The sequence below is a fragment of the Bombina bombina genome, chromosome 5 (genome assembly GCF_027579735.1).
Source record: "Bombina bombina isolate aBomBom1 chromosome 5, aBomBom1.pri, whole genome shotgun sequence".
Taxonomy (NCBI): Eukaryota; Metazoa; Chordata; class Amphibia; order Anura; family Bombinatoridae; genus Bombina; species Bombina bombina.
Window position 1 is genome coordinate 888,514,016 of NC_069503.1, and position 27,579 is coordinate 888,541,594.

The 27,579-nt window shown below is 37.4% G+C and overlaps 1 protein-coding gene across 1 annotated transcript in view; it reads left to right on the top strand.

Annotated features, from left to right (window-relative positions):
• LOC128661649 (aquaporin-4-like) overlaps positions 1–25,686 on the top strand; it is a 97,738-nt gene extending 72,052 nt beyond the window's left edge. The window contains exon 4 of the mRNA XM_053715878.1: positions 25,411–25,686. Coding sequence (XP_053571853.1) covers positions 25,411–25,686 — 276 coding nt within the window. The remainder of the gene's footprint in view (positions 1–25,410) is intronic.
• The last annotated feature ends 1,893 nt before the right edge of the window (positions 25,687–27,579 follow it).

Here is a 27,579-nt window from a genome sequence, read left to right on the forward strand (position 1 = left end):
ATGAATGTTTTTTTCTATTTCACGGGTCATATAAATGATCTGTGGGTTTCTAAAATCAATGCCTTTCCTGTAATCTATTATTCAAAAGGATGACATATCTCCTCTTTCATGCTGTTGTACGGTTGAGGCTCCGGGACCCTCGTATTAAAAAGGCCTGAGGATAAATAAGTGTAACGGGTGTCTAATCAATGTGTTTTTCTATTTCACTGTTGCAAATAATGATCTGTGGGTTTCTAAAATCAATGCCTTTACTGTAATATTTTATTCAAAAGGATGACATATCTCCTCTTTCATGCTGTTGTTTCGGTTGAGGCTCCGGGACCCTCGTATTAAAAAGGCCTGAGGATAAATAAGTGTAACGGGTGTCTAATCAATGTTTTTTTCTATTTCATGGTTGCAAATAATAATCTGTGGGTTTCTAAAAGCAATGCCTTTACTGTAATCTTTTATTCAAAAGGATGACATATCTCCTCTTTCATGCTGTTGTTTCGGTTGAGGCTCCGGGACCCTCTTATTAAAAATGCCTGAGGATAAATAAGTGTAAAGGGTGTCTAATGAATGTTTTTTTCTATTTCCCGGGTCATATAAATGATCTCTGGGATTCTAAAATCAATGCCTTTCCTGTAATCTATTATTCAAAAGGATGACATATCTCCTCTTTCATGCTGTTGTTTCGGTTGAGGCTTCGGGACCCTCGTATTAAAAAGGCCTGAGGATAAATAAGTGTAACGGGTGTCTAATCAATGTTTTTTTCTATTTCACTGTTGCAAATAATGATCTGTGGGTTTCTAAAATCAATGCCTTTCCTGTAATCTTTTATTCAAAAGGATGACATATCTCCTCTTTCATGCTGTTGTTTCGGTTGAGGCTTCGGGACCCTCGTATTAAAAAGGCCTGAGGATAAATAAGTGTAACGGGTGTGTAATCAATGTTTTTTTCTATTTCACGGTTGCAAATAACGATCTGTGGGTTTCTAAAATCAATGCCTTTCCTGTAATCTATTATTCAAAAGGATGACATATCTCCTCTTTCATGCTGTTGTTTCGTTTGAGGCTCCGGGACCCTCGTATTAAAAAGGCCTGAGGATAAATAAGTGTAACGGGTGTCTAATCAATGTGTTTTTCTATTTCACGGTTGCAAATAATGATCCGTGGGTTTCTAAAATCAATGCCTTTACTGTAATCTTTTATTCAAAAGGATGACATATCTCCTCTTTCATGCTGTTGTTTCGGTTGAGGCTCCGGGACCCTCTTATTAAAAATGCCTAAGGATAAATAAGTGTAACGGGTGTCTAATGAATGTTTTTTTCTATTTCCCGGGTCATATAAATGATCTCTGGGATTCTAAAATCAATGCCTTTCCTGTAATCTATTATTCAAAAGGATGACATATCTCCTCTTTCATGCTGTTGTTTCGGTTGAGGCTCCGGGACCCTCGTATTAAAAATGCCTGAGGATAAATAAGTGTAACGGGTGTGTAATCAATGTTTTTTTCTATTTCACGGTTGCAAATAATGATCTGTGGGTTTCTAAAATCAATGCCTTTACTGTAATCTTTTATTCAAAAGGATGACATATCTCCTCTTTCATGCTGTTGTTTTGGTTGAGGCTCCGGGACCCTCGTATTAAAAAGGCCTGAGGATAAATAAGTGTAACGGGTGTGTAATCAATGTTTTTTTCTATTTCACGGTTGCAAATAATGATCTGTGGGTTTCTAAAATCAATGCCTTTACTGTAATCTTTTATTCAAAAGGATGACATATCACCTCTTTCATGCTGTTGTTTCGGTTGAGGCTCCGGGACCCTCGTATTAAAAAGGCCTGAGGATAAATAAGTGTAACAGGTGTCTAATCAATGTTTTTTTCTATTTCATGGTTGCAAATAATAATCTGTGGGTTTCTAAAAGCAATGCCTTTACTGTAATCTTTTATTCAAAAGGATGACATATCTCCTCTTTCATGCTGTTGTTTCGGTTGAGGCTCCGGGACCCTCTTATTAAAAATGCCTGAGGATAAATAATTGTAACGGGTGTCTAATGAATGTTTTTTTCTATTTCCCGGGTCATATAAATGATCTCTGGGATTCTAAAATCAATGCCTTTCCTGTAATCTATTATTCAAAAGGATGACATATCTCCTCTTTCATGCTGTTGTTTCGGTTGAGGCTCCGGGACCCTCGTATTAAAAAGGCCTGAGGATAAATTAGTGTAACAGGTGTGTAATCAATGTTTTTTTCTATTTCACGGTTGCAAATAATGATCTGTGGGTTTCTAAAATCAATGCCTTTACTGTAATCTTTTATTCAAAAGGATGACATATCTCCTCTTTCATGCTGTTGTTTAGGTTGAGGCTCCGGGACCCTCGTATTAAAAAGGCCTGAGGATAAATAAGTGTAACGGGTGTCTAATCAATGTTTTTTTCTATTTCACGGTTGCAAATAATGATCTGTGGGTTTCTAAAATCAATGCCTTTACTGTAATCTTTTATTCAAAAGGATGACATATCTCCTCTTTCATGCTGTTGTTTCGGTTGAGGCTCTGGGACCCTCGTATTAAAAAGGCCTGAGGATAAATAAGTGTAACGGGTGTGTAATCAATGTTTTTTTCTATTTCACGGTTGCAAATAACGATCTGTGGGTTTCTAAAATCAATGCCTTTACTGTAATCTATTATTCAAAAGGATGACATAAGTCCTCTTTCATGCTGTTGTTTGGGTTGAGGCTCCGGGACCCTCGTATTAACAAGGCCTGAGGATAAATAAGTGTAACTGGTGTCTAATGAATGTTTTTTTCTATTTCACGGGTCATATAAATGATCTGTGGGTTTCTAAAATCAATGCCTTTCCTGTAATCTATTATTCAAAAGGATGACATATCTCCTCTTTCATGCTGTTGTTTCGGTTGAGGCTCCGGGACCCTCGCATTAAAAAGGCCTGAGGATAAATAAGTGTAACTGGTGTCTATTCAATGTGTTTTTCTATTTCACGGTTGCAAATAATGATCTGTGGGTTTCTAAAATCAATGCCTTTACTGTAATCTTTTATTCAAAAGGATGACATATCTCCTCTTTCAAGCTGTTGTTTCGGTTGAGGCTCCGGGACCCTCGTATTAAAAAGGCCTGAGGATAAATAAGTGTAACGGGTGTCTAATCAATGTTTTTTTCTATTTCACGGTTGCAAATATTGATCTGTGGGTTTCTAAAAACAATGCCTTTACTGTAATCTTTTATTCAAAAGGATGACATATCTCCTCTTTCATGCTGTTGTTTCGGTTGAGGCTCCGGGACCCTCTTATTAAAAATGCCTGAGGATAAATAAGTGTAACGGGTGTCTAATGAATGTTTTTTTCTATTTCCCGGGTCATATAAATGATCTCTGGGATTCTAAAATCAATGACTTTCCTGTAATCTATTATTCAAAAGGATGACATATCTTTCATGCTGTTATTTCGGTTGAGGCTCCGGGACCCTCGTATTAAAAAGGCCTGAGGATAAATAAGTGTAACGGGTGTGTAATCAATGTTTTTTTCTATTTCACGGTTGCAAATAATGATCTGTGGGTTTCTAAAATCAATGCCTTTACTGTAATCTTTTATTCAAAAGGATGACATATCTCCTCTTTCATGCTGTTGTTTAGGTAGAGGCTCCGGGACCCTCGTATTAAAAAGGCCTGAGGATAAATAAGTGTAACGGGTGTCTAATCAATATTTTTTTCTATTTCACGGTTGCAAATAATGATCTGTGGGTTTCTAAAATCAATGCTTTTACTGTAATCTTTTATTCAAAAGGATGACATATCTCCTCTTTCATGCTTTTGTTTCGGTTGAGGCTCTGGGACCCTCGTATTAAAAAGTCCTGAGGATAAATAAGTGTAACGGGTGTGTAATCAATGTTTTTTTCTATTTCACGGTTGCAAATAATGATCTGTGGGTTTTTTAAAAGCAATGCCTTTACTGTAATCTTTTATTCAAAAGGATGACATATCTCCTCTTTCATGCTGTTGTTTCGGTTGAGGCTCCGGGACCCTCGTATTAAAAAGGCCTGAGGATAAATAAGTGTAACGGGTGTGTAATCAATGTTTTTTTCTATTTCACGGTTGCAAATAATGATCTGTGGGTTTCTAAAAGCAATGCCTTTACTGTAATATTTTATTCAAAAGGATGACATATCTCCTCTTTCATGCTGTTGTTTCGGTTGAGGCTCCGGGACCCTCATATTAAAAAGGCCTGAGCATAAATAAGTGTAACGGGTGTCTAATCAATGTTTTTTTCTAATTGCACGGTTGCAAATAATGATCTGTGGGTTTCTAAAATCAATGCCTTTCCTGTAATCTATTATTCAAAAGGATGACATATCTCCTCTTTCATGCTGTTGTTTCAGTTGAGGCTCCGGGACCCTCGTATTAAAAAGGCCTGCGGATAAATAAGTGTAAAGGGTGTCTAATCAATGTTTTTTTCTATTTCATGGTTGCAAATAATGATCTGTGGGTTTCTAAAATCAATGCCTTTCCTGTAATCTATTATTCAAAAGGATGACATATCTCCTCTTTCATGCTGTTGTTTCGGTTGAGGCTCCGGGACCCTCGTATTAAAAAGGCCTAAGGATAAATAAGTGTAACGGGTGTGTAATCAATGTTTTTTTTCTATTTCACGGTTGCAAATAATGATCTGTGGGTTTCTAAAAGCAATGCCTTTACTGTAATCTTTTATTCAAAAGGATGACATATCTCCTCTTTCATGCTGTTGTTTCGGTTGAGGCTCCGGGACCCTCGTATTAAAAAGGCCTGAGCATAAATGAGTGTAACGGGTGTCTAATCAATGTTTTTTTCTATTTCCCGGGTCATATAAATGATCTGTGGGTTTCTAAAATCAATGCCTTTCCTGTAATCTATTATTCAAAAGGATGACATATCTCCTCTTTCATGCTGTTGTTTCGGTTGAGGCTCCGGGACCCTCTTATTAAAAATGCCTGAGGATAAATAAGTGTAACGGGTGTCTAATGAATGTTTTTTTCTATTTCAAGGGTCATATAAATGATCTCTGGGATTCTAAAATCAATGCCTTTCCTGTAATCTATTTTTCAAAAGGCTGACATATCTCCTCTTTCATGCTGTTGTTTCGTTTGAGACTCTGGGACCCTCGTATTAAAAAGGCCTGAGGATAAATAAATGTAACGGGTATCTAATGAATGTTTTTTTCGATTTCCCGGGTCATATAAATGATCTCTGGGATTCTAAAATCCATGCCTTTCCTGTAATCTATTATTCAAAAGGATGACATATCTCCTCTTTCATGCTGTTGTTTCGGTTGATGCTCCGGGACCCTCGTATTAAAAATGCCTGAGGATAAATAAGTGTAACGGGTGTGTAATCAATGTTTTTTTCTATTTCACGGTTGCAAATAATGATCTGTGGGTTTCTAAAATCAATGCCTTTACTGTAATCTTTTATTCAAAAGGATGACATATCTCCTCTTTCATGCTGTTGTTTCGGTTGAGGCTCCGGGACCCTCGTATTAAAAAGGCCTGAGGATAAATAAGTGTAACGGGTGTGTAATCAATGTTTTTTTCTATTTCACGGTTGCAAATAATGATCTGTGGGTTTCTAAAATCAATGCCTTTACTGTAATCTTTTATTCAAAAGGATGACATATCTCCTCTTTCATGCTGTTGTTTCGGTTGAGGCTCCGGGACCCTCGTATTAAAAAGGCCTGAGGATAAATAAGTGTAACAGGTGTCTAATCAATGTTTTTTTCTATTTCATGGTTGCAAATAATAATCTGTGGTTTTCTAAAAGCAATGCCTTTACTGTAATCTTTTATTCAAAAGGATGACATATCTCCTCTTTCATGCTGTTGTTTCGGTTGAGGCTCCGGGACCCTCTTATTAAAAATGCCTGAGGATAAATAATTGTAACGGGTGTCTAATGAATGTTTTTTTCTATTTCCCGGGTCATATAAATGATCTCTGGGATTCTAAAATCAATGCCTTTCCTGTAATCTATTATTCAAAAGGATGACATATCTCCTCTTTCATGCTGTTGTTTCGGTTGAGGCTCCGGGACCCTCGTATTAAAAAGGCCTGAGGATAAATTAGTGTAACAGGTGTGTAATCAATGTTTTTTTCTATTTCACGGTTGCAAATAATGATCTGTGGGTTTCTAAAATCAATGCCTTTACTGTAATCTTTTATTCAAAAGGATGACATATCTCCTCTTTCATGCTGTTGTTTAGGTTGAGGCTCCGGGACCCTCGTATTAAAAAGGCCTGAGGATAAATAAGTGTAACGGGTGTCTAATCAATGTTTTTTTCTATTTCACGGTTGCAAATAATGATCTGTGGGTTTCTAAAATCAATGCCTTTACTGTAATCTTTTATTCAAAAGGATGACATATCTCCTCTTTCATGCTGTTGTTTCGGTTGAGGCTCTGGGACCCTCGTATTAAAAAGGCCTGAGGATAAATAAGTGTAACGGGTGTGTAATCAATGTTTTTTTCTATTTCACGGTTGCAAATAACGATCTGTGGGTTTCTAAAATCAATGCCTTTACTGTAATCTATTATTCAAAAGGATGACATAAGTCCTCTTTCATGCTGTTGTTTGGGTTGAGGCTCCGGGACCCTCGTATTAACAAGGCCTGAGGATAAATAAGTGTAACCGGTGTCTAATGAATGTTTTTTTCTATTTCACGGGTCATATAAATGATCTGTGGGTTTCTAAAATCAATGCCTTTACTGTAATCTTTTATTCAAAAGGATGACATATCTCCTCTTTCAAGCTGTTGTTTCGGTTGAGGCTCCGGGACCCTCGTATTAAAAAGGCCTGAGGATAAATAAGTGTAACGGGTGTCTAATCAATGTTTTTTTCTATTTCACGGTTGCAAATATTGATCTGTGGGTTTCTAAAAACAATGCCTTTACTGTAATCTTTTATTCAAAAGGATGACATATCTCCTCTTTCATGCTGTTGTTTCGGTTGAGGCTCCGGGACCCTCTTATTAAAAATGCCTGAGGATAAATAAGTGTAACGGGTGTCTAATGAATGTTTTTTTCTATTTCCCGGGTCATATAAATGATCTCTGGGATTCTAAAATCAATGACTTTCCTGTAATCTATTATTCAAAAGGATGACATATCTTTCATGCTGTTGTTTCGGTTGAGGCTCCGGGACCCTCGTATTAAAAAGGCCTGAGGATAAATAAGTGTAACGGGTGTGTAATCAATGTTTTTTTCTATTTCACGGTTGCAAATAATGATCTGTGGGTTTCTAAAATCAATGCCTTTACTGTAATCTTTTATTCAAAAGGATGACATATCTCCTCTTTCATGCTGTTGTTTAGGTAGAGGCTCCGGGACCCTCGTATTAAAAAGGCCTGAGGATAAATAAGTGTAACGGGTGTCTAATCAATATTTTTTTCTATTTCACGGTTGCAAATAATGATCTGTGGGTTTCTAAAATCAATGCCTTTACTGTAATCTTTTATTCAAAAGGATGACATATCTCCTCTTTCATGCTTTTGTTTCGGTTGAGGCTCTGGGACCCTCGTATTAAAAAGTCCTGAGGACAAATAAGTGTAACGGGTGTGTAATCAATGTTTTTTTCTATTTCACGGTTGCAAATAATGATCTGTGGGTTTCTAAAATCAATGCCTTTACTGTAATCTTTTATTCAAAAGGATGACATATCTCCTCTTTCATGCTGTTGTTTCGGTTGAGGCTCCGGGACCTTCGTATTAAAAAGGCCTAAGGATAAATAAGTGTAACGGGTGTGTAGTCAATGTTTTTTTTCTATTTCACGGTTGCAAATAACGATCTGTGGGTTTTTAAAAGCAATGCCTTTACTGTAATCTTTTATTCAAAAGGATGACATATCTCCTCTTTCATGCTGTTGTTTCGGTTGAGGCTCCGGGACCCTCATATTAAAAAGGCCTGAGGATAAATAAGTGTAACGGGTGTGTAATCAATGTTTTTTTCTATTTCACGGTTGCAAATAATGATCTGTGGGTTTCTAAAAGCAATGCCTTTACTGTAATATTTTATTCAAAAGGATGACATATCTCCTCTTTCATGCTGTTGTTTCGGTTGAGGCTCCGGGACCCTCGTATTAAAAAGGCCTGAGCATAAATAAGTGTAACGGGTGTCTAATCAATGTTTTTTTCTAATTGCACGGTTGCAAATAATGATCTGTGGGTTTCTAAAATCAATGCCTTTCCTGTAATCTATTATTCAAAAGGATGACATATCTCCTCTTTCATGCTGTTGTTTCAGTTGAGGCTCCGGGACCCTCGTATTAAAAAGGCCTGCGGATAAATAAGTGTAACGGGTGTCTAATCAATGTTTTTTTCTATTTCATGGTTGCAAATAATGATCTGTGGGTTTCTAAAATCAATGCCTTTCCTGTAATCTATTATTCAAAAGGATGACATATCTCCTCTTTCATGCTGTTGTTTCGGTTGAGGCTCCGGGACCCTCGTATTAAAAAGGCCTAAGGATAAATAAGTGTAACGGGTGTGTAATCAATGTTTTTTTTCTATTTCACGGTTGCAAATAATGATCTGTGGGTTTCTAAAAGCAATGCCTTTACTGTAATCTTTTATTCAAAAGGATGACATATCTCCTCTTTCATGCTGTTGTTTCGGTTGAGGCTCCGGGACCCTCGTATTAAAAAGGCCTGAGCATAAATGAGTGTAACGGGTGTCTAATCAATGTTTTTTTCTATTTCCCGGGTCATATAAATGATCTGTGGGTTTCTAAAATCAATGCCTTTCCTGTAATCTATTATTCAAAAGGATGACATATCTCCTCTTTCATGCTGTTGTTTCGGTTGAGGCTCCGGGACCCTCTTATTAAAAATGCCTGAGGATAAATAAGTGTAACGGGTGTCTAATGAATGTTTTTTTCTATTTCAAGGGTCATATAAATGATCTCTGGGATTCTAAAATCAATGCCTTTCCTGTAATCTATTTTTCAAAAGGCTGACATATCTCCTCTTTCATGCTGTTGTTTCGTTTGAGACTCTGGGACCCTCGTATTAAAAAGGCCTGAGGATAAATAAATGTAACGGGTATCTAATGAATGTTTTTTTCGATTTCCCGGGTCATATAAATGATCTCTGGGATTCTAAAATCCATGCCTTTCCTGTAATCTATTATTCAAAAGGATGACATATCTCCTCTTTCATGCTGTTGTTTTGGTTGAGGCTCCGGGACCCTCTTATTAAAAAGGCCTGAGGATAAATAAGTGTAACGGGTGTCTAATAATTTTTTTTTTCTATTTCACGGGTCATATAAATGATCTGTGGGTTTCTAAAATCAATGCCTTTCCTGTAATCTATTATTCAAAAGGATGACATATCTCGTCTTTCATGCTGTTGTTTCGGTTGAGGCTTCGGGACCCTCTTATTAAAAATGCCTGAGGATAAATAAGTGTAACGGGTGTCTAATGAATGTTTCTTTCTATTTCAAGGGTCATATAAATGATCTCTGGGATTCTAAAATCAATGCCTTTACTTTAATCTATTATTCAAAAGGATGACATATGTCCTCTTTCATGCTGTTGTTTCGGTTGAGGCTCGGGACCCTCGTATTAAAAAGGCCTGAGGATAAATAAGTGTAACGGGTGTCTAATCAATGTTTTTTTTATATTTCACGGTTGCAAATAATGATCTGTGGGTTTCTAAAATCAATGCCTTTCCTGTAATCTATTATTCAAAAGGATGACATATCTCCTCTTTCATGCTGTTGTTTCGGTTGAGGCTCCGGGACCCTCTTATTAAAAATGCCTGAGGATAAATAAGTGTAACGGGTGTCTAATCAATGTTATTTTCTATTTCACGGTTGCAAATAATGATCTGTGTGTTTCTAAAATCAATGCCTTTACTGTAATCTTTTATTCAAAAGGATGACATATCTCCTCTTTCATGCTGTTGTTTCGGTTGAGGCTCCGGGACCCTCGTATTAAAAAGGCCTGAGCATAAATAAGTGTAACGGGTGTCTAATCAATGTTTTTTTCTAATTTCACGATTGCAAATAATGATCTGTGCGTTTATAAAATCAATGCCTTTCCTATAATCTATTATTCAAAAGGATGACATATCTCCTCTTTCATGCTGTTGTTTCGTTTGAGGCTCCGGGACCCTCGTATTAAAAAGGCCTGAGGATAAATAAGTGTAACGGGTATCTAATGAATGTTTTTTTCGATTTCCCGGATCATATAAATGATCCCTGGGATTCTAAAATCAATGCCTTTCCTGTAATCTATTATTAAAAAGGATGACAGTACTACCAAAATACAGCCAATGAAGGGCCTTAGGAAGACTGAGCCAAGGTTGGATTGTAGTATTTGGTTAGGCTAATCATGATGGCCATGTAGACCACCACCACCGAGAGTCCTGGAAGTAACAGGGATGAGATGAAAGAGCTAAGAATAGTAGAACTTGAAACAACAGAGTTAGCCATGGGTGTTAGTGCAAAACCGCTTGGCTTTTTTTGGATTTGGGTGCGGCTATTCATGCAGGCCATATAGAGCTGCCAACATTCGGTGTCGTATCAGCTATTAAACTAATAAGAACAGTACTACCAAAATACAGCCAATGAAGGGCCTTAGGAAGACTGAGCCAAGGTTGGATTGTAGTATTTGGTTAGGCTAATCATGATGGCCATGTAGACCACCACCACCGAGAGTCCTGGAAGTAACAGGGATGAGATGAAAGAGCTAAGAATAGTAGAACTTGAAACAACAGAGTTAGCCATGAGTGTTAGTGCAAAACCGCTTGTTTTTTTTTTTATCTTTGGGTGCGGCTATTCATGCAGGCCATATAGAGCTGCCAACATTCGGTGTCGTATCAGCTATTAAACTAATAAGAACAGTACTACCAAAATACAGCCAATGAAGGGCCTTAGGAAGACTGAGCCAAGGTTGGATTCTAGTATTTGGTTAGGCTAATCATGATGGCCATGTAGACCACCACCACCGAGAGTCCTGGAAGTAACAGGGATGAGATGAAAGAGCTAAGAATAGTAGAACTTGAAACAACAGAGTTAGCCATGGGTGTTAGTGCAAAACCGCTTGGCTTTTTTTTGGCTTTGGGTGCGGCTATTCATGCAGGCCATATAGGGCTGCCAACATTTGGTGTCGTATCAGCTATTAAACTAATAAGAACAGTACTACCAAAATACAGCCAATGTTTTTTTCTAATTGCACGGTTGCAAATAATGATCTGTGAGTTTCTAAAATCAATGCCTTTCCTGTAATCTATAATTCAAAAGGATGACATATCTCCTCTTTCATGCTGTTGTTTCAGTTGAGGCTCCGGGACCCTCGTATTAAAAAGGCCTGAGGATAAATAAGTGTAACGAGTATCTAATCAATGTTTTTTTCTATTTCACGGTTGCAAATAATGATCTGTGGGTTTCTAAAATCAATGCCTTTCCTGTAATCTATTATTCAAAAGGATGACATATCTCCTCTTTCATGCTGTTGTTTCGGTTGAGGCTCCGGGACCCTCGTATTAAAAAGGCCTGAGCATAAATAAGTGTAACGGGTGTCTAATCAATGTTTTTTTCTATTTCACGGTTGCAAATAATGATCTGTGGGTTTCTAAAATCAATGCCTTTACTGTAATCTTTTATTCAAAAGGATGACATATCTCCTCTTTCATGCTGTTGTTTTGGTTGAGGCTCCGGGACCCTCGTATTAAAAAGGCCTAAGGATAAATAAGTGTAACGGGTGTGTAATCAATGTTTTTTTTCTATTTCACGGTTGCAAATAATGATCTGTGGGTTTCTAAAAGCAATGCCTTTACTGTAATCTTTTATTCAAAAGGATGACATATCTCCTCTTTCATGCTGTTGTTTCGGTTGAGGTTCCGGGACCCTCGTATTAAAAAGGCCTGAGCATAAATAAGTGTAACGGGTGTCTAATCAATGTTTTTTTCTATTTCCCGGGTCATATAAATAATCTGTGGGATTCTAAAATCAGTGCCTTTCATGTAATCTATTATTCAAAAGGATGACATATCTCCTCTTTCATGCTGTTGTTTCGGTTGAGGCTCCGGGACCCTCTTATTAAAAATGCCTGAGGACAAATAAGTGTAACGGGTGTCTAATGAATGTTTTTTTCTATTTCAAGGGTCATATAAATTATCTCTGGGATTCTAAAATCAATGCCTTTCCTGTAATCTATTATTCAAAAGGATGACATATCTCCTCTTTCATGCTGTTGTTTTGGTTGAGGCTCCAGGACCCTTTTATTAAAAAGGCCTGAGTATAAATAAGTGTAATGGGTGTCTAATCAATGTTTTTTTCTATTTCACGGTTGCAAATAATGATCTGTGTGTTTCTAAAATCAATGCCTTTACTGTAATCTTTTATTCAAAAGGATGACATATCTCCTCTTTCATGCTGTTGTTTCGGTTGAGGCTCCAGGACCCTCGTATTAAAAAGGCCTGAGCATAAATAAGTGTAACGGGTGTCTAATCAATGTTTTTTTCTAATTGCACAGTTGCAAATAATGATCTGTGGGTTTCTGAAATCAATGCCTTTCCTGTAATCTATTTTTCAAAAGGCTGACATATCTCCTCTTTCATGCTGTTGTTTCGTTTGAGGCTCTGGGACCCTCGTATTAAAAAGGCCTGAGGATAAATAAGTGTAACGGGTATCTAATGAATGTTTTTTTCGATTTCCCGGGTCATATAAATGATCTCTGGGATTCTAAAATCCATGCCTTTCCTGTAATCTATTATTCAAAAGGATGACATATCTCCTCTTTCATGCTGTTGTTTTGGTTGAGGCTCCGGGACCCTCTTATTAAAAAGGCCTGAGGATAAATAAGTGTAACGGGTGTCTAATACATTTTTTTTTCTATTTCACGGTTGCAAATAATGATCTGTGGGTTTCTAAAATCAATGCCTTTCCTGTAATCTATTATTCAAAAGGATGACATATCTCCTCTTTCATGCTGTTGTTTCGGTTGAGGCTCCGGGACCCTCTTATTAAAAATGCCTGAGGATAAATAAGTGTAACGGGTGTCTAATGAATGTTTTTTTCTATTTCAAGGGTCATATAAATGATCTCTGGGATTCTAAAATCAATGCCCTTCCTGTAATCTATTATTCAAAAGGATGACATATCTCCTCTTTCATGCTGTTGTTTTGTTTGAGGCTCCGGGACCCTCTTATTAAAAAGGCCTGAGTATAAATAAGTGTAACGGGTGTCTAATCAATGTTTTTTTCTATTTCACGGTTGCAAATAATGATCTGTGTGTTTCTAAAATCAATGCCTTTACTGTAATCTTTTATTCAAAAGGATGACATATCTCCTCTTTCATGCTGTTGTTTCGGTTGAGGCTCCGGGACCCTCGTATTAAAAAGGCCTGAGCATAAATAAGTGTAACGGGTGTCTAATCAATGTTTTTTTCTAATTTCACGGTTGCAAATAATGATCTGTGCGTTTATAAAATCAATGCCTTTCCTGTAATCTATTATTCAAAAGGATGACATATCTCATCTTTCATGCTGTTGTTTCGTTTGAGGCTCCGGGACCCTCGTATTAAAAAGGCCTGAGGATAAATAAGTGTAACGGGTATCTAATGAATGGTTTTTTCGATTTCCCGGATCATTTAAATGATCTCTGGGATTCTAAAATCAATGCCTTTCCTGTAATCTATTATTCAAAAGGATGACAGTACTACCAAAATACAGCCAATGAAGGGCCTTAGGAAGACTGAGCCAAGGTTGGATTGTAGTATATGGTTAGGCTAATCATGATGGCCATGTAGACCACCACCACCGAGAGTCCTGGAAGTAACAGGGATGAGATGAAAGAGCTAAGAATAGTAGAACTTGAAACAACAGAGTTAGCCATGGGTGTTAGTGCAAAACCGCTTGGCTTTTTTTTGTATTTGGGTGCGGCTATTCATGCAGGCGATATAGAGCTGCCAACATTCGGTGTCATATCAGCTATTAAACTAATAAGAACAGTACTACCAAAATACAGCCAATGAAGGGCCTTAGGAAGACTGAGCCAAGGTTGGATTCTAGTATTTGGTTAGGCTAATCATGATGGCCATGTAGACCACCACCACCGAGAGTCCTGGAAGTAACAGGGATGAGATGAAAGAGCTAAGAATAGTAGAACTTGAAACAACAGAGTTAGCCATGAGTGTTAGTGCAAAACCGCTTGGCTTTTTTTTGGCTTTGGGTGCGGCTATTCATGCAGGCCATATAGAGCTGCCAACATTCGGTGTCGTATCAGCTATTAAACTAATAAGAACAGTACTACCAAAATACAGCCAATGAAGGGCCTTAGGAAGACTGAGCCAAGGTTGGATTCTAGTATTTGGTTAGGCTAATCATGATGGCCATGTAGACCACCACCACCGAGAGTCATGGAAGTAACAGGGATGAGATGAAAGAGCTAAGAATAGTAGAACTTGAAACAACAGAGTTAGCCATGGGTGTTAGTGCAAAACCGCTTGGCTTTTTTTTGGCTTTGGGTGCGGCTATTCATGCAGGCCATATAGAGCTGCCGACATTCGGTGTCGTATCAGCTATTAAACTAATAAGAACAGTACTACCAAAATACAGCCAATGAAGGGCCTTAGGAAGACTGAGCCAAGGTTGGATTGTAGTATTTGGTTAGGCTAATCATGATGGCCATGTAGACCACGATCACCGAGAGTCCTGGAAGTAACAGGGATGAGATGAAAGAGCTAAGAATAGTAGAACTTGAAACAACAGAGTTAGCCATGGGTGTTAGTGCAAAACCGCTTGGCTTTTTTTGGCTTTGGGTGCGGCTATTCATGCAGGCCATATAGAGCTGCCAACATTTGGTGTCATATCAGCTATTAAACTAATAAGAACAGTACTACCAAAATACAGCCAATGAAGGGCCTTAGGAAGACTGAGCCAAGTTTGGATTGTAGTATTTGGTTAGGCTAATCATGATGGCCATGTAGACCACCACCACCGAGAGTCCTGGAAGTAACAGGGATGATGAGATGAAAGTGCTAAGAATAGTACTACTTGAAACAACAGAGTTAGCCATGGGTGTTAATCCAAGACCGCTTGGATTTATTTTTGTATTGGGTGCGGCTAATCATGCAGGCCATATAGAGCTGCCACCATTCGGTGTTGTATCAGCTATAAAAATAATAAGAACTGTACTATCAAAATACAGACAATGAAGGGCCTTTGAAGACTGAGCAAAGGTTGGATTGTAGTATTTTGTTCGGCTAATCATGATGGCCATGTAGACCACCCGTAACAGGGATGAAAGTGCTAAGAATAGTACTAATTGAAACAACCGAGTTAGCCATGGGTGTTAGTCTAAGACCACTCGGCTTTTTTTTGGGTTTGGGTGCAACTAATCATGAAGGCCAGATAGACCTGCCACCATTTGGTGTTGTAACAGGTATGAAACTGCAAAGAACAGTACTACTTAACACAACCTACCTACCATGGGTCCCAGAGCATATGTTTGGTTGTTATATTTTGTAAGGGTAATCATGCAGGCCATATAGACCTCCACCGATAGGGTGAGTATGAGTAACAGCTATTAAAATGCGAAGGACATTACTAATTAACACAACATAGTTACCATGGGTCGCAGACCAAGAGCAGATGTCTTATTATTATATTTTGTATGGGTAATCATCCAGGCCATATAGACCTCACCAAATAGGGGGAGTTACCGAGATTAAAGTGCTAAGAATGGTAGTACTTAAAACACAACCTAGTTAAAATAGGTAGCAGACCACATGTCTTATTATTATAATTTTTCAGGGTAATCTGGCAGGCCATATAGAACAACCCCGATAAGGGGGGGGGGGGGGGAACAGGGATTAAAGTGCTAAGAAAAGTACTAATTAACACAAGCTAGTTGGGTCCAAGAACGCATGTTTGATTATTAGAATTTATTAGGGTAATTATATATCTAACAAATCTATCTATTTCTCTTCTATCTATTCTATCTAACTATCAATCTATGTATATCTATCTATCCTATCTATCAATCTATCTTCTGTCCGGGATGTTTTGAGACAGCCACTTTGGGAATGTTAGTTGATTTAGACCCATTATGGCTTAAAAGCAGACTCTGCATAAACTATGTAATTTTCCATGGGAGTTTTGCCAGGGATCCCCCTCCAGCATGCGACGGTCCAGGTGTTAGTACCCTTGAAACAACTTTTCAATCACTATTGTGGCCAGAAAGAGTCCTTGTAGGTTTTAAAGTTCGCCTGCCTATTGAATTCAATGGTGGTTTGCGCGTTCGCGAACAATACCGGAAGTCCGAGTCCGCTGCTCGCGAACCGAAAATTTTATGTTCGCGACATCACTATTTGTAAACCCTTTTTTCTATGGGACTTCCATAGCGCTGGTATTACGAGTTTGTCCTGGAAGGCCAAAAAGTGAGCTGTACACCCTACCCCGTCAAGATTCCTAACACATTTTAAAGTCAGTAGTTATGAGTTTTACAATACAACGCTGTAGCATAAAACTCATAACTAAAGTGCTAAAAAGTACACTAACACCCATAAACTACCTATTAACCCCTGAACCGAGGCCCTCCCGCATTGCAAACACTAAAATAAAAATTTTAACCCCTAATCTGCCGCTCCGGACATCGCTGCCACTAGAATAAACATATTAACCCCTAAACCGCTGCACTCCTGCCTCGCAAACACTATTTCAATATTATTAACCCCTAATCTGTCGCCCCTAACATAGCCGCCACCTACATTATACTTATTAACCCCTAATCTTCCGCTCTGGACATCGCTGCAACCTACATCATATTTATTAACCCCTAATCTGCTGCCCCCAACATCGCTGCCACCTACCTACATTTATTAACCCCTAATCTGCCGTCCCCAACGTCGCTGCAACTATTCTAAATTTATTAACCCTTTCAACCTAAGTCTAACCCTAACACACCCTAACTTAAATATAATTAAAATAAATCTAAATAAAATTACTATATTTAACTAAATAATTCCTATTTTAAACTAAATAGTTACCTATAAAATAAACCCTAAGCTAGCTACAATATAACTAGCTTAGGTTGTATTTTACAGGCAAGTTTGTATTTATTTTAACTAGGTAGACTAGTTACTAAATAGTTATTAACTATTTACTAACTACCTAGCTAAAATAAATACAAATTTATCTGTAAAATAAAACCTAGCCTATGTTATAATAACACCTAACACTACAATTAAATCAATTCCCTACATTAAATACAATTAAATAAATTAAATTAAATTAGCTAAATCACAAAAAAACACTAAATTGCAGAAAATAAAAAAACAAATTACAGATCTTTAAACTAATTACACCTAATCTATTAGCCCATTCAAAATAAAAAAAGCCCACCCAAAATAAAAAAAACCCTAGCCTAAACTAAACTACCAATAGCCCTTATAACGGCCTTTTGCGGGGCATTGCCCCAAAGAAATCAGCTCTTTTACCTGTAAAAAAAAATACACACAACCCCCCCAACAGTAAAACCCACCACCCACACAACTAAGCCCCCAAATAAAATCCTAACTAAAAAACCTAATCTCCCCATTGCCCTGAAAAGGGCATTTGGATGGGCATTACCCTTAAAAGGGCATTTAACTCTATTGCTGCCCAAAGCCCTAACCTAACAAATAAACCCCCCAAAACACCCTTAAAAAATCCTAACACTAACCCCCGAAGATTCATATACCAGGAGAAGTCTTCATCCAAGCGGCAAGATGTCCTCAATGAAGCCGGCAGAAGTGGTCCTCCAGACGGGCAGAAGTCTTCATCCAGACTGCATCTTCTATATTCATCCTTCCGACGCGGAGCGGCTCCATCTTTAAGACATCCGGAGTGGTGCATCCTCTTCAAACGACGTCTTCTTCGGAATGAATATCTCTTTAAGTGACATCATCCAAGATGGCGTCCCTTAGATTCCGATTTGCTGATAGAATTCTATCAGCCAATCAGAATTAAGGTAGAAAAAATCCTATTGTCTGATGCAATCAGCCAATAGGATTGAACTTCAATACTATTGGCTGATCCAATCAGCCAATAGGATTGAGCTCACATTCTATTAGCTGATTGGAACAGCCAATTTTTTTTCTACCTTAACATTTTGAGTGCTAAGTATTTTCCCACCTGGGTGCTAATATTTTCTAAGGTTTTTTTTATTTTTGTAATTTTTGATTAAAAATGTAACTTTTTTTTTTTTTACAGACCCCCAAGACTTACACTGTTGGAAAGGTTACCTTTCCAACAGTGGGTCTTGGGGGTCTGTAGCTGCTTAGATGCCTGAGATACAGGCTTCTAGCAGCATGCCCCCTCCTCCTATACTTAACATTGTTAAGTATAAATAAAGTTGTTCGGTGACGTCATCACGTCATTGCGTGTGATGTCACCGCATATCACGTGAAGCCCCAGTGATGCCTGTCACTCTACAGGCACGATCGCCGGGGTAGGAGCAGTTCGGAGCCCCCAGATCTCCCTCAAGGTGGGAGAGTGCTCATGACTGCTCTGAGCTGTCATTAGCACCAGAGTGAGAAACTCTGTGACGGTTCAGAGCCGTCATTAGCACTCAAAGGGTTAATTCTAATTGGCTGCTAGAATTCTATCAGCCAATCAGAATCTAAGTGACACCATCTTGGATGACGTCACTTAAAGAGATATTCATTCCGAAGATGACGTCGTTTGTAGAGGATGCTCCACGCCAGATGTCTTGAAGATGGAGACACTCCGTGTCGGAAGGATGAAGATAGAAGATGCCGTCTGGATGAAGACTTCTGCTCGTCTGGAGGACCACTTCTGCTGGCTTCATTGAGGACCTCTTGCTGCTTGGATGAAGACTTCTCCCAGTAACTAAATCTTCGGAGGTTAGTGTTAGGATTTTTTAAGGGTGTATTGCGTGGGTTTATTTTTTAGGTTAGGGCTTTGGGTAGCAATAAAGCTAAATGCCCTTTTAAGGGCAATGCCCATCCAAATTCCCTTTGCAGGGCAATGGGGAGCTTAGGTTTTTTTAGTTAGGCTTTTATTTGGGGGGTTGGTTGTGTGGGTGGTGGGTTTTACTGTTGGGGAGGTTGTTTGTATTTTTTTTTACAGGTAAAAGTGCTGATTTCTTTGGGGCAATGCCCCACAAAAGGCCCTTTTAAGGGCTATTGGTAGTTTAGTTTAGCTAGGGTTTTTTTATTTTGGGTGGGCTTTTTTATTTTGATAGGGTTAATAGATTAGGTGTAATTAGTTTAAAGATCTCTAATTTGTTTTTTATTTACTGTAATTTAGTGTTTTTTTGTGATTTAGCTAATTTAATTTATTTAATTTTATTTAATGTAGATAATTGATTTAATTGTAGTGTAGTATTAGGTTAGGTTTTATTTTACAGGTAATTTTTTATTTATTTTAGCTAGGTAGTTATTAAATAGTTAATAACTATTTAGTAACTATTGTACCTAGTTAAAATAAATACAAACTTGCCTGTAAATTAAAAATAAACCCTAAGCTAGCTACAATGTAACTATTAGTTATATTGTAGTTAGCTTGGGGTTTATTTTATAGGTAAGTATTTGATTTTAAATAGGAATAACTTAGTTAATGATAGTAATTTTATTTAGATTTAAATTAGATTTAAGTTAGGGGGTGTTAGGGTTAGACTTAGATTTAGGGGTTAATACATTTAATATATTGGCGGCGACGTTGGGGGCAGCAGATTAGGGGTTAATAAACGTAGGTAGGTTGCGGCGACATTGGGGCGGCAGATTAGGAGTTAATAAATATAATGTAGGTGTCGGCGATGTTTGGGCAGCAGATTAGGGGTTAATAAGTGTAAGGTTAGGGGTGTTTAGACTCGGGGTTCATGTTAGGGTGTTAGGTGTAAACACAAAATGTGTTTCCCCATAGGAATCAATGGGGCTGTGTTACTGAGTTTTACGCTGCTTTTTGGCAGGTGTTAGACTTTTTCTTAGCCAGCTCTCCCTATTGATGTCTATGGGGAAATTGTGCACGAGCACATACGACCAGCTAACCACTGACTTAAGCAGCGCTGGTTATGGAGTGCGGTAAGGAGCACAATTTTGCTCTACGCTCACTTCTTGCCTTTTAACGCTGGTTTTGTAAAAACCCGTAATACCAGAGCTGCAGGAAAGTGAGCGGTGAGAAAAAAACTGCATGGTAGCACCGCACAGCTCATAACCCAAAACTCATAATCTAGGCGTGTGAGTTTAAATTCATATAAGGGATTGAACACATAATCAAAGTCAAATCTTGAGTACAGTTATGTTTTAGACCTGAGCAGAGTCTTTGAGTGTCTGCTATGCACATATTCCTTTCCTGATTGGCTCACTTGCTGTGCTCATCAAGTAATACATTTCCCTCCACTTAATTTATGAAGTTGTGGGTGCCGCTTCAAAACCTTTGCTTTGCACCTAGTAATTTAATAAGGAACAGTCCTAAGAATACTGTTTTCTAATCTCTCCTCCACCTCAGAGGTGTCAGATTTAAAACACCCTGGATTGATCTGTCTACATTAATTGACAAGTCCTGCTCTTGTACTATTGGTTGGTAAGAAATTACTTATGAAGATGCTGCCTCACTCACCTGCCTAGGAACCTCGCCTGTCCTCAGTATCATAAACAGGGACCTATAGCTTGAACCCTTTAGGTTAAACTCATAAATGGGTGCAAGCAATAGCGCAATAACTTGGTGCAGCATGTTATTATTGCTCTTTCATATCCCTTTAATTTATGGAATTCAGGAATATCATATCCTAAGGACATTTTTCCTGACATTCTGTGAAACTCTTATTAAACTTCTTGACAGTAATTGTTTAATCCAATTTATATTTTGTGTGTCTTAAAATTCTCACAGGTAGATTACGAGTTATGCGTGCAATATTGAATTTAACGAACACAACAAAAATTGCGTTATTTAACCCTCTATAGCGCTGCCATTACAAGTTTTGAAACAGCCGGCCTCCCACATCACTATCACTAAATAAACCTATTAACCCCTAAACCGCCAGCCCCAAACATTGCAACAACCAAAATTAAACTATTAACCCCTAAACCTAACCCTAATGTAAACCTAACCCTAACACTCCTAACTTTAACATAATTAAAATAGAGCTAAATTAAAGTTACAATTATTAACTAAATAATACCTATTTAAAACTAAAAACAAACTTACCTGTAAAATTAAACCTAAGCTAGCTACAATATAACTAATAGTTATATTGTAGCTAGCTTAGGTTTTTATTTCACAGGTAAGTTTGTATTTATTTTAACTAGGTAGACTAGTTAGTAAATAGTTATTAACTATTTACTAACTACCTAGTTAAAATAAATACAAACTTACCTGTGAAATAAAACCTTAGCTGCCTTACACTAAAACCTAACATTACAATAAAAAAACCACTAAAATTGCAAAAAATTAAAAAAACTACCTAAACCTACCTACCTAATTATTCCTATTCTAATACCCTTTAAAAAAAAATAACACCTCAAAACAAAAAAGCCTAATCTATAAAATCTACCAAGGGCCCTTAAAAGGGCCTTTTGTAGGGCATTGCCCTAAAGTTAACAGCTCTTTCGCTAAAAAAAAGAAAATCAAACACCCCCTAACAGTATACAAACCCCCATCCCATGAACCCACAAAATAAAAATAAAGTAAAACCTAATATACCCATTCCCCTGAAAAGGGCATTTGTATGGGCATTGCCCTTTAAAGGGCATTCAGCTCTTTTGCTGCACATTAAAAATAAAAAATGTCTATTCTAAAAAAAAAACCACCCCAAAACGAAAAAAATCATTACCCAAAATAACAAACGAATTATCAAAAATAATAACAATTATTCCTATTCTAATACTCTTTTAAAAAAAACACCCCAAAATAAAAACCTAATCTATAATAAACTACCAATAGCCTTTAAAAGGGTCCTTTTGTAGGGCATTGCCCTAAGTTAGGGCATTTAGCTCTTTTACGAAAAACCCAAACCCTAAACTAAAAAAAAAAAACACCCAAAAAATTTTGAAAAAATCCTAACACTAACCCCCGACAATCCACTTACAGTTTCTGAAGTCCCGCTTGAAGGATCTTCATCCAGACGGCTCCATCTTCATCCTGGCGGCATCTTCTATCTGCATCCCAGCGGCACCGAGTGGGTCCATCCTGAAGACATCCAGCATGGAGCATCCTCTTCATACGGTCCCCTCCATATTCTGAATCTTCAATGCAAGGTACGCGATTCCAAATGGCGTCCCTTTGCATTCCTATTGGCTGATTTGATTTTGGAAATTTAAATCAGCCAATAGGATGAGAGCTACTGAAATCCTATTGACTGTTCAAATCAGCTATTAGGATGAGAGCTACTGAAATTCTATTGGATGATTTGAATAGCCAATAGAATTTCAGTAGCTCTCATCCTATTGGCTGATTTGAATTTCCAAAATTAAATCAGCCAATAGGAATGCAAGGGACACCATTTTGAATTGCGTACCTTGCATTGAAGATTCAGTATACGGCAGCAACCGTATGAAGAGGATGCTCCGCACAGGATGTCTTCAGGATGGACCCTCTGCATGCCACTGGGATGAAGATAGAAGACGCTGCCAGGATGAAGATAGAATATGCCGTCTGGATGAAGATGGAGCCGTCTGCTGCCTGGATGAAGATGGAGTCACCTGGATGAAGATAGAGCCGCCTGGATGAAGATGGAGCTGCCGTGATGAAGATCCTTCAAGTGGGACTTCAGCAACTGTAAGTAGATCATCAGGATGTTAGTGTTTTTTGAACTTTTTTGTGTGTTTTTGTTTTTAGTTTAGGGTTTGGGCTTTTCGTAAAGGAGCTAAATGAACTTTTAAGGGCAATGCCCATACAAATGCCCTTTTCAAGGCAATGGGTAGCTTAGGTTTTTGTTAGAGTTAGTTTTTTTATTTTGGGGGTTGGTTGGGTGGTGGGTTTTACTGTTGGGGGGTCTTTGTATTTTTTTTACAGGTAGAAAGCCTTTTTTAAGGGCTATTGGTAGTTTATTGTAGCCTAGGTTTTTTTATTTTGGGTGGGCTTTTTTATTTTTATAGGGCTATTAGATTTGGTGTAATTTTTTTTATACATAATACAATAATAGTCCACTCATACACAAAAAAGTAACTGCTCGTCTGTGAGTGAGTATCCAAATCCAACAATCACTGTCAGCAAATAAATGTATATAGTATATAGATAGCAGTTAAGTCCAATTTATATCCTATAAGTACACACCATATGGAACCAATATATATCAGTTACTTGTGGGCTAATGTCAATAGCAATTGATGTATTTATATTTGGTTATTCCTTGTAGCATATTAGCCTCCGATAAATAACAGTTCATCCAAACTGCTGTCTCCCCACAGCCTCTTCAGAACCCCTCAAACAAAGATTTGTTACCGTGTATGATGTTGCTCAGATGCCGGTATCCTCACCACTCTGCAGTAGTTCCGCTCCTGGACCCCAGTCCGTCCACACGACGCGGTTGAGCGTTCACTCTGCTTTCTTGTGGTGCTGGTGATGTCACTGCTTCAGTGACCGCGTCTCCTTTTTGCGTTTGCGCTCTGCAACATGGGAGTTCTCACAGAGCTCACCTCCTGTTGTCTCGTAGCGGTGTGTGGTGTGTACTTGCTAATCCGATATCACCAGATGATCCTTAGGAAAAGTCGCTCCTTGTTACAAAAAAACTGCTGTAAAATCAGACGGTGCAGGCTGTTTACTGGCTATCTGGCAATTGCAAAATATAAACAAAAAAGGAAGGTGCCAGTAAACAGGGTTATAAAAACTTGAACTTTTATTTAACTTCATTAAAAGTTGGAGGGACGAATTCCCCTTACAAACAAGAGACTAACATGTTTCGGCCTTGGCCGTATTCATAGTCCTTAAAATCATCCATACATACTGAGGTTTAAAAAGCCCACACTGGGTCCTGATTGGTTACAGAAAATTTCATGGAGTTGAAATTTAAAGGTACAGGGATTACATGATATAACTGTTCTGGAGTCTAGACCTTTTGCTTGCCATTGGGATAAAATTATGAACAATGTTTTTTATGTTTGATAATTTTGTTTGTTATTTTTCAAAATTTGGTGTTTGTTATTTTTGTGTAATTTAGTATTTTTTATTTTTTGTAATTAGATAGTTTGTAATTTTTATAGTAGTGTTAGGATTTTTTTAATGTGTAATATAGTTTATTTCATTGGTAGTTAGTTTAATTTTAGTTCAATAGTTATATTAGTATAATTGTTAGTTTTAATTTAATTTAAGATAGGGATATTGTAATTTTAATATACATTTTGGGGGGGGGGTGTTAGGTTTAGGGGTTACTAGTTTAAATTAGTTTATTGCAATGTGGAGGGCTTTTGGTTTAGGGGTTAATGGTTTAATTCAGTATATTTTGTTGTGGGGGCGGTTTAGGGTTTAATAGGTCTGTTATAGTGGCGGTGGTGTAGGGCTTACTAACTTTAGTATAGTGGGGGCGATGTGGGCGGGCAACAGATTAGCAGTTAATTATATTTAAATAGTGTTTGCGATGCGGGAGGGTGGCAGTTTAGAGGTTAATAACTTTATTATAGGGGTGACGATGTCTGGGAGCGGTGGAATAGTAGTTAATAAATATTATTAGTGGCAGCGATGCCGGGAGCAGCAGATTGGGGTTAATAAGTTTAATTTAGTATTTGCGATGCAGGAGGGCCTCAGTTTAGGGGTTAATAGGTATTTTATGGGTGTTAGTGTACTTTGTAGCACTTTAGTTATGAGTTTTATGTAACAGTTTTGTAGCGTAATACTCATAACTACTGCTCTCAGATTGCGAAACTGATTTTTTTCGGTATAGGGTGTAACGCAAGCCTCACCACAAAACTTGTAATACCAGCGCTATGGAAGTCCCATAAAAAAACGTAATTTTTACGTGTGCGGTAATGACGTTGTGTTACAGGCTAAAAGGCTTGCGGTACAGCTATACCGACAAGACTTGTAATGGCTGCAGTGCTGTTTTAACGCTGAAATTACCAGTTAAAACACGAAGGCAAAATTTATAATCTAGGTATATAATTGTAATTTGGAATGCATATTATTATATTTAATTTGGATTAGTTTATTGGATGTTATAACTTTATAACTATAACAATATGTAGTAAGAATTGTAAATGTGATCATGTTCTTATTTTACTTTCATTTTTAAGGGGAGTTTTAAAAAAATAAATCTGAAGCTCATATTATTATTATTTTATTTCTATTTTCTATTTATTTATTTTGAATTGTTCTAATTGTTTTGCTTATGGGAGTAGGAGGCTTTTGTAATTAGTAGTTCTAGTTTGGCACTTTTATGTAGAATTATTTTAGCAGTCCTATTTTAGAATATTGACCTTAAGCAAATTGTAACATTTCTATATTTTTCCCTAATTAGATTTATTGGGTTGGACCAATTATTGGATCTGTTTGTGCAAGTGCTGCTTATGATTACATCTACTGCCCTGACATCGAACTCAAAAAGCAATTAAAAGATACACTTCTAAAGGCTACACAAAAAACAAAAGGGAAATACACTGAAGTTGATGATGCCATAATCCAGGATTATAATGATGACATCATTCTTAAATCAGGAACTGTAAATGTCATTGACATTGATCAAGCAGACGGTAAAAAGGGAAAAGATTCAGCTAGTGAAATACTGGCTGTCTGAAAATGAGAAATACATGGTATGAGTTCAAGAAAAACATTTGTGAAGCATTAATCCTCCTAAGTTTTACAAAATGTCAATATCATTTCTTGGAATATGTTTTATTACTGTAATATTATTCCAAAATCGTTTTCTGTAAGAATGGGCTGTTTATATTTATTTGTTCTTTTCCACTGATTTGTCACATAACATTGTTTTAAAGGGACATACAAACAAACCTTCATGATTCAGATAGGGCATGCAATTTTAAACAATTTTCTAATTTACTCCTTTCACCAATTTTGATTTGTTCTCTTGGTATTCTTAGTTTAAAGCTAAACCTATGAGATTCCTATGCTAATTTCTAAGCCCTTGAAGGCTGCCTCTTATCTCAGGGCATTTTGACAGTTTTTCACCACTAGAGGGTGTTAGTTCATGTGTTTCATATAGATAACACTGTGCTCACGCACATGGAGTTCCTAGGAGCCAGCACTGATTGGCTAAAATGCAAGTCATCAAAATATTGCATATAATGAAATTCAAGCTACCACATTCAATACTACTATACCCACAGTGCAAACTAGTATATCATCTTTTTTATCACAAGGCCCAAGACATCAGTCTACAATAGGTCCCAGGGTACACACTATGATACCTCCAAATGCTAACCCCCAAATTCAGAATCCCAACAGGAGAGAGAAACACAAACAGCAGGGCCCAGTTAGACAATCTGCGAGGAAAAGAGAGATGAGCCCTTTCAGCAAGATCAGAGACAACTAAGAGTTATAAACTTATCTACACATCCATTAACAACTGAACAAGTATTCTTTCAAAAGGTCTCACATTCTGCCCCATCAATTATCTTAACAAATTTGAAATAATTATAGAAGTACACCTATTCTGTAGAAAGTTACTCCTTAAAAAATTGTAATCAGATAAAAAAGAAACTACATAGAGTGAAGATGAGTTATCAGCCTTACAGGACTTAGAGGACTAAGCTGATGAAAGCTCAATAAATACTCAAACATCCCTTGAACCAGAACAATCTACCTGGCACACTGAAGTTAAACCTAAATCAAATTTTGTGACATCTCCATCAATCTTACCTGAAGTACAAACATACTGTAAAATAGTATGTAATCAAATTGACAAATTACCTACCAGAAGAACAATATCTAATATTACATAATCAGAGAAACAAGCATTAGAGGAAGTCAAAACCTGGTCTAATGTAGTGATCAAGCCACCAAACAAGGGTGCCAATATTGTCTTGTGGCCTAAAGAAATGTACTTGTCTAAAGCCTCAAAACAACTAACCAATACTACATGTTACAAGAAGATGATCTTTAACTCTTATAAATGCTATACTGAACAATACAACAAATTAGTAGTAAATGCATGGACAAAAGGAATCATAACAAAAACAGAAAAAAAACGTTCTTGCTCAATCTAATCCAAAAATGGCCACAATGTACTTTATACCTAAAGTACACAAAAATGTAACAGAACCTAGCAGACCCATTGTGTCTGGAAATGAAAACCCCACTGAAGCGGCAAGCAGATATGTAGACTTCAGATTAAGGGAATATTTAACAACTTTACCATCCTATGTACGTGACATGATGGAGGTACTACAACAGTTAAAAAAATTACATCTATCTGAAAATACTTGGTTGGTAACTATGGATGTTGAATAGCTGTATACCCCTATCAGACATGAAAATGGCATCACAGCTATCAAATATTTTCCATCTACCAATACAAATAAAAATCAAGGACACAATACATTCAGTATAGAAATGTTAAAGTTTGTATTAACACACAATCTGTTCACTTTCAAAGATCAATACTATCTACAAATCCAAGGAACAGCAATGGGGACTGCATGTGCCCCCACCTATGCAAATCTGTTACTTG